Source organism: Oreochromis aureus, linkage group 9 (assembly GCF_013358895.1).
Source record: "Oreochromis aureus strain Israel breed Guangdong linkage group 9, ZZ_aureus, whole genome shotgun sequence".
Lineage (NCBI taxonomy): Eukaryota > Metazoa > Chordata > Actinopteri > Cichliformes > Cichlidae > Oreochromis > Oreochromis aureus.
The window spans coordinates 38,034,921-38,045,738 of record NC_052950.1 but is presented as its reverse complement, the minus strand read 5'-3'; the positions used below and the strand labels follow the sequence as shown (position 1 = coordinate 38,045,738).

At 41.4% G+C, this 10,818-nt stretch overlaps 1 protein-coding gene across 1 annotated transcript; it reads left to right on the top strand.

Moving 5' to 3' along the window:
* Nucleotides 1-444: 444 nt before the first annotated feature.
* LOC116335726 (coagulation factor XIII A chain) lies at nt 445-10,073 on the top strand. The gene is made up of 17 exons (XM_031759483.2): nt 445-526; nt 613-718; nt 943-1,119; nt 2,311-2,559; nt 3,381-3,499; nt 3,591-3,698; nt 4,301-4,475; nt 6,394-6,532; nt 6,683-6,786; nt 6,864-6,952; nt 7,026-7,179; nt 7,282-7,391; nt 7,833-7,998; nt 8,081-8,235; nt 8,624-8,760; nt 8,838-8,943; nt 9,630-10,073. The coding sequence occupies exons 1-17, from the start codon at nt 479-481 to the stop codon at nt 9,672-9,674; spliced, it is 2,187 nt and encodes a 728-aa protein (XP_031615343.1). The 5' UTR covers nt 445-478; the 3' UTR covers nt 9,675-10,073.
* The last annotated feature ends 745 nt before the right edge of the window (nt 10,074-10,818 follow it).

The window sequence follows — 10,818 nt, the reverse complement described above, 5'->3', positions numbered from 1 at the left end:
CTGTTTTAAAGCCAGGTTTGTGTTCAGTGCGAGTCCTCAGAAGTGATGGGAAACCCAGTGAGTGTGTGTGAAAAGAGGAAGTGTGTGTGGATATAAAGTGATGCTGAAGTCGACTCGATCGCCATCTGATCTGATCAGAGACGCGGGACGAGCTCCTCTTCATCAGAGCGGTGAGCTGAAGCTCGAGCAGAGGTTGTAGCTGCTCCCTATACTCTATTCTCTTTATTTATTCACAGTGAAAATAATAATTATTCATATTTTAGATTAGAAATCATTCTTACATTATATTGTTATTATCAGTTTTTCTATTTACATTGTAAATAATTGTCGTCTGTCTAAATAATAGAGAGATACATAAGAATATATTCAATAATACGATGCTATTAAATATATCTACTCTGTGTTTATTCTTTCCTGGACTTTTTCTCTCTTTTTCTTCGACCAGTAACCTCAGTGTAACCTTTGACCTGTGCCAACCATGACTGGTCCAACCGCTGAAACCCAGAAGGGGCGCTACGCCAAGCCGGTAGCCTCACAACAAAATTAACAGTTCATTTTGAATTTAACCAAAAATCGTGTTATTGCCTGACTTTTGACGGCTTTTTCCTCCAGCTGCCGACCTCCAACCTGTCATATTCAGATGACGTTCCAGAATTTGAACCTTTTGAAGGCGTTGCTGAATCTGAGGTCACTCCCAGAGCGTTTGCACCTGGTGGAGGTGAGACCTGCTTGCATCACCTGTCTCTGTGGACAGTTTACAGTGCACCTGCTCATTTCCAGCCCTGTTGTTTTACGTTAGCACCTTCTTTATCGTGTGGCGGCCCTTGCATTGTCTTGTTGTTGAGTACTCTGCGACGCTCTGAAGTGAGGAGCTGCTGTATTTCACCTGCCATGGCTGCCAGTCGATGACCAGCGTCCTCTGCTTTGTCCCCACCCCCTCAGTGTTGCTGGAGGCGCTGAAAATCAACATGTGTCAGGACGTCAACAAGCCAAAGCACTACACCACCGACTACTACATGCAGAACCTGGTGGTGCGCCGTGGTCAGGAGTTCGTCATGCAGGTGACCTTTAACCGCCCGCTGGCTCCGGAGGACGACTTCCACATCGAGTTTGCGATTGGTGAGTTTGAATTCTGGGCTTCGATACTCTTCATCTGCTGTAGAGCTTTTTAGGCCTCAAACTTCTGTCCAGCGCCCTCAGATTTTTTAAAGACACACTGCACACCACGCTGAGATATGCAATGTTTTCACCTAACAGATGTTAACAGGACTTCTCTGGAAGTCACCTCGTTGGCGTAAAAATACTATTTAACATCAAAACGTGTTATCGTTGGTATTTTTCGTAGAAATAAAGAAATTGAAACAAATGTTGTAACAAATGTTCCAACAGGGTACTGATACAGTTTAAAATTCCCTTAATTTTTAAACATTTGGTGTCTTTTTACGCTTGTTGTGCGATATAAACCACGCCTCCCAGTATAAACCCATAAATAAAACCAGCATATTTCAGAGAATGCTCAGAGACAAGTGTGGCTCTGGTTTTGGTATTGTTGGGATTAGGGTAGAGTATTATGGTATTATGGTTTGCCTTAAATTGTATGATGGCAGATTATTTGTCTTTTTCCAGTTTAGTGAACAGTGAACTGTTTCAGACAGTGGTGAAGTTTCCTCCCGACCTGCTCTACCTACCTGAGCATTAACAGCGATCAGTAACACAACAACACCTGCAAATCAGTCCAATCGAGGGGATTTTTTTCACAGACAGTTTTTAGAATCTCAGGTCCTTTTTTCTCATTTTGTTCTTCTACCTGGTCACAGTGTTGCTAATTAAAATTTTTCTGTAAACTGACAAATGCAGTGGGGGGGGGGGGTGTCTCTGTCAAAGTGCTCCCTCGTTAACCAATTAGCTGATGAAGAGACGCTCGTTAACAGTCGCCCACTGAGCAATCAGACGGCCGTCAGTTCATTAAGCAGCTTCACATTCGTTTGGCTGCTTAATTAGTACACAGCCCTCCCCACGGCCCGGCCATTAGGAAACACTCCACGTTAAACACACAACTGCAGAGCTGACAGATGTTCACACACATCTGGCCTCAAATACACAAACTGAAGTCTTAAAAATATAAAAATGTAACCTCTTTGACCAGGATTTTGTTTATTTTTATGTGTTTATTTTTATTGATGTAAGGTAGAAAAACATTCCATTTTATTTTTTTTATCACAATGAGAGATGATGCCACGTCTCTGTTGGAAATGAGATTTAAATCTCAGTGAGATTTTTCACCTGGATTAATAACTCCTTCTCCATCAGGCTCCGACCCCTCACCCAATAAGGGCTCCCTGATAATGGTGACCTTTGGTAACCGTGGCAGCGGTTCATGGTCAGGCCGGATTCTGCAATCTCAGGGTACAGCCGTGATGTTCGGCATCACGCCGAATGCTGCCGCCATTGTGGGGAAGTTTCAAGTGTACGTGGCCATCTCCACTGGCATGGGCATGCAACGCACCAAGAGGGACCCCACCACCGACCTGTACCTGCTGTTCAACGCCTGGTGTCCAGGTACCATTTCCTCTGTGTTTACTGCCCCCTGCTGGCAGACAGAAGTAAACATGAAAAAAATGATGAGAATAAGTGAAAAATGTGATTTTTTTTTTCACATATGTAAAACAAGTTGGAATTCAATAAATCTAAATCCATTGCATAATTTGTCATAAATCTATCTACATGAAAGGGACCCTTTATAATAATATTAAAGGTGTGAAATATCTGTAGTATCTTTCTAATAAATTTGAAGTTTTCCAGAGTTTATCAGGGGTACATCATACCTCATCATACCATCGTAAATCTGTCAACTTTTTCAACAACTCAGAACATGCTCAGATCCCACTGTTCTCACTGATGACCTTGTTTACATTTTTAATTTATCGTCAAGCCTGTCATGATGATCTCTGATGCATTACTTGAGAAAGGAGCCTTACCCTCTGCTTTAAAATGCCGCTAGTTAAACCCCTTTAAAGAATTCAAACTAGCACACAAATATATTGAAGTCTTTGATACGACAGATCATAAAATCTACATTCACCATCGGGAGCAATGAGTTGTTTATCATCTGTGGAGATTAGGGATCAGTGAGGTATCTGTGGAGTTCCACAAGGCAGGCGTCTTGATCCCTTACTTTTCTCCGTATCCATGCTGCTGCTTAGGAACCTTATCAAACAGTACAACATTTGTTACCATATTTATGCAGATGATTATTTTTCTGTTGAGTTACATGATAATGAACTCTACATCTCTGTGTTTGACTGACATTTACAAATGGATATCACGATGCCTTTGTAGCCAAAATAAAGTTCTTAACAGCAAAGCTTTTCTGTTTGCAGACGATCACGTGTTTCTTCCTAATGAAGCAGAAAGACAGGAGTACGTCCTGAATGATGAAGGGGTGATCTACCAGGGTTCATCTACCTCTGTGACAGAGCGTCCATGGACATATGGACAGGTAAGTACAAAACCTCAATCACATACAAAGCATAAAGTTATTTATTGAGTAATTCATTAGTTTATAATGAATTTGAATGCACTCTTTGCAGTTTGAGCGTGGCATTTTGGATGCCTGCATCTTCATCCTGGATACATCTCAGACGCCAATCTACGACAGGGGCAACGTTGTCAAGCTGGTCAGGGTGGGATCTGCCATGGTGAGAATACAGAGCCAGAGTACTGATTAACTGTGTCCGATAGGCATAGCAATGGAAAAATGACCTCAAGATAACTATATGTAGTTTTTCAAAGATCAATAAAGCAATTTCACCCTTTCTTCTAGATGTTAAGGTGCAGTATCAGGACACAAAATTAGATTATTTGACCAAATACTACAAGAGATAAGCCAAAATATTCAATCAAGTGTGAAGATTTTGTTGTAGTTTTGATGCAACCAGGTTTGGTTTTCCCCTTGCCTAGTGGGTTTTCTCTGGGTCCTCTGGTTCCAGTCTCGTTACATTAAGCTCTTGAAATGCACAAGGTCAAGAAGAATTAACGGGTTTTGGTGGTTAGATTGGGTTTTCACCAGATGCTGAACAAGTATATTTGTTACCTTTCAAACCCTTTCGTTTTGGCTTAACAAACAGAACTGAACATAAAGAAGTCACTGGTGCACCTGGTGAATGGTACAAGAATGGTTGCTGTAGGGTACAACCCCTCAGCAGGACCTGTGGGGTACCACCCCAGAGATGAGAAGTTGAATTCTTAAAAAAGAAAAGTCAGATATTTCAGCTGACCTTTGACCTTCCCATTCCTGCAGATGAACTCCCAGGATGATAACGGTGTGATGGTTGGGAACTGGAGCAATGACTATTCCTTGGGCAAACCCCCGACATCTTGGACAGGCAGCACGAAAATCCTGCTGCAGTACGCCAACACCGGAGTCCCGGTCTGTTTCGCTCAGTGCTGGGTCTACGCTGGAGTCTTTAACACCTGTAAGCATGTGCTCTGTTTACTTCCTCCCACCTGACCCCCTCAGAATCAGCTGACTTTTTACCACAGTAACTTTAGCATAAGATGTTACTGACATTCTGTGAATGCTTTTACAGGCCCTCAAACTACATAGGGGCGGGAACCAATTTGGTACTTGAATTATTTTCCCAGCATTTTTTATCCTTCATAACTTCATAAGTTTGGGAGCTATAAAACATTACATTTCAGGGCTGTAAACACAATTAATTTCTATTAAAAGCCAACCAAATCAATTTTACAATTACTTCAAGAAAATGATTTTTAAAAGAAAGCTAATTAGGCGTAAACATTAATGGAACAATAAACACTAAAGGAATTTTTAAAATGTAATTTCATAAAAAGACAATACTTTTCTGTAAATATACAAACTAAATAAGTATTCTTATGAACTGATAATTAATATTTTAAAAATACATAGGAACAGGTTTGTGGTTTGTAGAAGCTTCCATGTTCCTCCATCATGTTTGAATAGCGTGGCCGAGGAGAACATCTCCCATCTGACTAATATACATGGCTAGAGCCCCATAAGTAGTGTGCCAAAGGCAGAGGAGAGATGAAGTTGTCGGTGTTCATGAGCCATTGAGAGACATTTAAATCCTTCTCATAACATATAAAGTTTCATACCTATTTTATATCATCTGAGAAGGGTTCTCCTTTATCAAAGAAGCAAAAATCCAAAGTACGAGGTCAACACCACCAACATCTCAATAAAATTTCATTCATTTTTTTCAGCTGAAGTCAGGGCTCTAACGACAAAAACATCCATAAACATGCTCATTTATTCCTGATATTATCACAATTGCTTATTGTCAGCAGATTAGACATGTGACCCTCGCGTCTCCGGACAGCTGACAAGAGCTGGCTAAATAACTAAAGCTAGTTATAAGCTAACATTAGTGTTAGGCTCAAGTATCCTAACACTCAGACTTTCACGCTGATAAATAGTTTGATTACATGATCACTTTGTATGAGAGTATATTCAGTAAGCATCAGAGTCCAGCAAAGTTGGATCCACTACAAAGAAAGTTTAACTAGCTCTGGCTAACAGGAGCTAACAGAGAGTAGCAGCAGCTAACATAGGCTAACAGGAGCCAACAGAGGCTAACAGCTGCTAACAGAGGCTAACAGGAGCCAACAGAGGCTAACCGCCGCTAACAGAGGCTAACAGGAGCTAACAGAGACTAACAGCAACTAACAGAGGCCAAAAATGGTGGTGTTTACCAACAATTCAGCATATTCTCAACAACTCACCTCATTATTGTTGTCATCAGTCTGTGAGCTTCAGTGATGCTTCAGTGATGCTTCAGTGAAGCATTAACTTGTATCAGATTCCTCTCACAAAGTTTTACAGCCTCAATTTTCAGCCCGTAAATAAAGGCAGACACCTCACCTGGCATTGATGCGTGGCTTCACTTAAAAAGTTATGGTACAAAAAACATCTGCTGAGTCTGAGGGGTTCAGCTGGCAACTTTTACAGATTTATATGGAATAACTCTGCTGTTTATCCAACCACCAAAGACACCTAACATGACTACAGTGACCACATAACACCTCCATAAAAAGACTCAAACTGAACACAAAGAGCTGGAGAAACAGCCACACTGAATGTTTTGTGCCTTTCTAAGTGAACTGTCATGCATGTATAATTACACATAGTGATGATAATGCATTTATTTTCATAAAGATTTGGGTCATTAAATTTACTTTGTAAAGTTTACTTGTACTGATCTACTGTAGAAAAATGTTGATAATGCAACCATTTTATTAGTCTGCACCACAGATCAAATTGGGCTGTGGCCCATTCAAGACACTGATTGAAATTCTGCAGGAACAACAGCCTGAATAAACAATGTGGCTTTTACATATTTCACACCCTTGCAGTCCTCAGATGCCTTGGCATCCCAGCAAGGGTCATCACCAACTACAATTCAGCTCATGACAACACAGGCAACCTGAAGACTGACCTCCTCTTCAATGCTGATGGCACGCCAGACAGACGCAACACCAGGGACTCCATCTGGTACCGTATCATAATTACAATATTCCTGTGTGTGATTCTTGGTTTGGGAGAGACTTTTACACCAGACACCCTTCCTGATGCAACCCTCCCATTTATTTGAACTCGAGACCAGCATTGGGAGTGCACTAGCTACGCTGCCTCTCTCTGCAGGAACTACCACTGCTGGAATGAGGTGATGACTAAGCGTCCTGATTTGCCGCCCGGGCTGGAAGGATGGCAGGTGGTTGACTCCACGCCTCAGGAGACCAGTGACGGTGAGACAAACAGATGAGCGCACAAATTAGGAAGCAACAGTTAAACAGAGAGTTAACAGGTCTGTGTATGTTTGTAGGATATTTCCGCTGTGGTCCAGCGCCGGTCATTGCCATTAAGGAAGGTCACCTGTGTTACCCGTTTGACTGCGGCTTTGTGTTCGCTGAGGTTAGCGAAGCATAAAAACCAATGGGGTTTATCAGCACAGAGTTTCACAATATCTTGAAAACTTTTCCTCCAGGTGAACAGTGACGTGGTCTTCCTCAAGAGAGATAAGTACGGTGATCTGACTCCCTTCAGAGTGGACAAGACTTACATTGGAGAGAAAATTTTAACCAAAGCTGTGGGCTCACAAGAACAAAACAACATCACAAACACCTACAAGTTCCCTGAAGGTAACACATACAGGGCATGAAACCCAACAAACAAACACAATTATAAATAAACTGAGTGAACTGAACTGAATCAGCTTTGATGTTTGTGCATTTTTATTACAGGAAGTGCAGAAGATGAGGCGACCATGGCCCGGGCAGAGGCGTACGGCTGTGAGAGGGATCACAGTGAGATGCCAGAGGATGACCTGTCTGTCACCGTCATCGTGGAGCCGGTAACACACCTGTCTGCTACCTTCACATTTACATTGTGCACTTGTAGAGCACAGTTCACTTTATTAGGAACACCCTGCTAATGCTGGGTGGGACCCTGTTTGCCCTCAGAGCCGCCTTAATTATTCATGCAAGGTGCTGGAAACAGAACGTTTGGTCCATTTTGGCAGGATAGCGTCACACAGATGCAGCACATTAAGGACATCCCAAAATTGCTCTGTTACACTGAAATCTGTTGACTGTGGAGACCATTTAAGTACAATGACCTCATCAGTGCATGCCACGTGAACGAGGAGCCTTTTCAGCAAGGAAGGATCTCCACATTCTGATTTACGTCTTCACTTTGTCACCTTGAGCCAAAATGGCATTTAAAAGCATAGAAATCCTGAAGAGACCCAGAATGCATGTGGCTCACGTGGCTCTCTCTCCATCCCCGTCTGCAGTGTGTTATAGGTCAGGATGTGCAGCTGGTAGTGACCTTCAAGAACCAGGGTAAAGTCCTCAGAAACGTGACGGCTCACCTGGACTGTGACATCGTCTTCTACACTGGAGTCGTGGCCAGTCACTTCAAAGACATTACCTTCGATGTGACTGTGCTGCCCTACCAGAGTGAGCTCCACGAGAATCTTGTTGTTTTAAAGTCTGAAGATTCGGTCATGAACGTTTTAGCACTTCTCTCTATGTTTTACAGGTTATAGTGTGCCGTTTAAGATCCCAGCTTATGAATACCAGACCCAGCTGAGCTCTCAGACCTGCCTGCGCTTCATTGTGAGCGGACAGTCTGGTAACCTGCATGTGCTTGACCTAAAGGTGCTGGAGCTGCAGACCCCGGACCTCAAAGTGACGGTAAGGCCCACAAAGGTGGTGACGTGAACAAATAGGTCTAATACATGGCAAGGTTTTTTTCATAAGTCGATTATTTAGAACTATGAGTTGTTAAATATCTCCAACAAAAGGAGGTTAGCGACCAAAAAGTTGGCTTTAAAAGTGGGAGGAGCTAAAACTGCTTTTTAGATAGACGATGTACTGAAGGGCTGTACCGAGGCCCGTGATAAGACAAAGAAGCATTATTTTGAACTGTGACGCATGTAAAGCTGCTCTAGTAGAGTCCAGGAATGAAAATGTGGATCTGGAACTTAGCAGAAGGGGTCCAGTTATATTTTTATCTTTTTCTGTGAAAGACTGTGCTGGACACACTTTGTAAAATGACTGTAACTTTGGACTCTTCCTCTAGTTGAACGGGGAGCCTCTGCTGAACCAGGAGATGGGTGTCAAAGTTGAGTTCACCAACCATTTCAGGTTTCCTCTGCGTGGTGTCAGTTTATCCCTTGAGGGAGCTGGGCTCATAGGTCCAAAGTCTAAATACTACAGGTAAACACGCCTCGGATGTTGTGTGGACTGACGTCGGGATGTTCTGTGTGTTTAACACTTTACTCTGTGATTTTCAGAGAGATTCCTCCTCAGGCTACCATCACCTGGCAGGAGACGTTCATCCCTCGGCTGCCTGGACTGCGTCGGATCACGGCGTTGATGGACTGCCAGGAAGTCCGTCAGGTAACCGGCACAACCTGACCTGTAGATTCTCGCCATTAAAACCAGAACAGCTCCAGTTTCCTCCACCCGCCCTCTTACTTTCTTGAAATTGTTTAGTGTAGTTACAGGTTGGTGTCCTCAGAATATCCTCCCTGGAGCCTGCAGAGGGCGCCAAGACGCAGTGTTTTAATTTGCTTCAGACACATAAAAGACTGATTTGGACCATCAAACACAAGCACTCTGCTACTGCGTGCTGATTGGTCGGCTAAGCACTTGAGACAGGACGACAGATGTTAGTTAAACCATGTCACAGGGATTTTATTTACCATAATTCATTCATTGTTTATTTAGCAATTAATCATATTAGGCACCTGAATGCCTAATATGATTTTTTTTTTAAATATTATCAACAAACTATAACTATTAGCAGGATCCAAACAGCTACAGTAAAACTACAGAGACTACAAATTTATAAACAGCTGCTCAAAGTAAAAGAATACAAAAACTCAAATATATAAACTCAAACTCAATCTTAGATGTTAGAATCATAGTTCAACCATATTATTTAGCATTTTGTCAGGTTTTCATTATATTTCATTAATTTCTTATTCAGGATATCCTGCCTCGGTGGTGTTTTATATCATGAAACGTGTGAAAGTTTGTAACGACTGTTTTCATGACAAACTGATCTGTTTGTCTTTACTCAGGTGTCTGGATTTGTTGAGCTCAACATCCCTTACCCTGCAAAGTAATCACCATTTCCACCAATCAGCACCACTCCTGGATGAGTGGGCGGAGCCAAGAAAGAGCTCAAGTTACCGCTTTAATGATCATATTAACAAATCAGTTTTGAAGTACAAATGTAACTTTTTTTATTCCACAGATTTGGAGGTTTATACAACTTTTTAAGATCAGAGTTTTTCCACTTCTCTACTCTAATATTTGAAGCAGCTTTATTTCTTAACATCTGTAACTCCACCTTCTCTGCATGGCTAGAATAAACTACACTTTATGAAAATAACATAACAAATAAGAATCGTGGTTTTCAGTCGTGCTTTATTTGGTATATTTGAGAACAGATTTTACAAATCAATAAAATGTTAAGCCATATTTTAGATTCAGAAAATATCCATTAAAACAGATTTATAACATTAAAGCTACCAAATGTAGTTTAATATGAGCTTCATGGTTAATGAGATGTTTGGACCTCATTTCATTACCTTCATAATGTGTTTGATGATGGAAAGTTTGTGTCATTTTCTGTCAGTGGACATTTAAACTTTATCAGAAATAAGCAGTCAAAACAAAGAATCCCTGAGTTTTTAAAATTAGTCACCTATTAGTCACAAATGTTTTTCTGTCTTGTTATGAACTTTTTGAACAAACAAAACAAGTTTAAAGCTTCAATAATATTTAAAGGTAGAATAAGGTTTTGAGCTTTATCATTTACGACACAAATGAAAAACAAAACTCACTGCAGTGTCCAGTCTGTCACTCACCATTAAAATGATCATTTTCAGGTGATGAATTTCTCCCAAACTTTGACAAACTGGCTGACAGTGAGCTGGATCTGCACTCTGACACAGGGAAACTCTGCAACCTCCAATCTGTCTGCTTTTTTTAAAACCAGTGATTTGACTCTTTGCTTTGTGCCTTGAATGCCTTTTAACAATGCAGATGCTGAATACTAACAATAAAAGCACATTCAAACCCATTGAAGTTGTCCAGTAATATCTTTGTTCACTGGAAATAAACTGAAAAGAAATGAGACTACAGGAAAGGAACCGCTCATTTAACTTTAGCACCTTTTTCTGGTTTCATGACTTCGCTCCCGTGTGTGCCCTCTCACACAGCAAACGTTTAATCATTGTCATATCTCTGCTGTGAAAATATTGC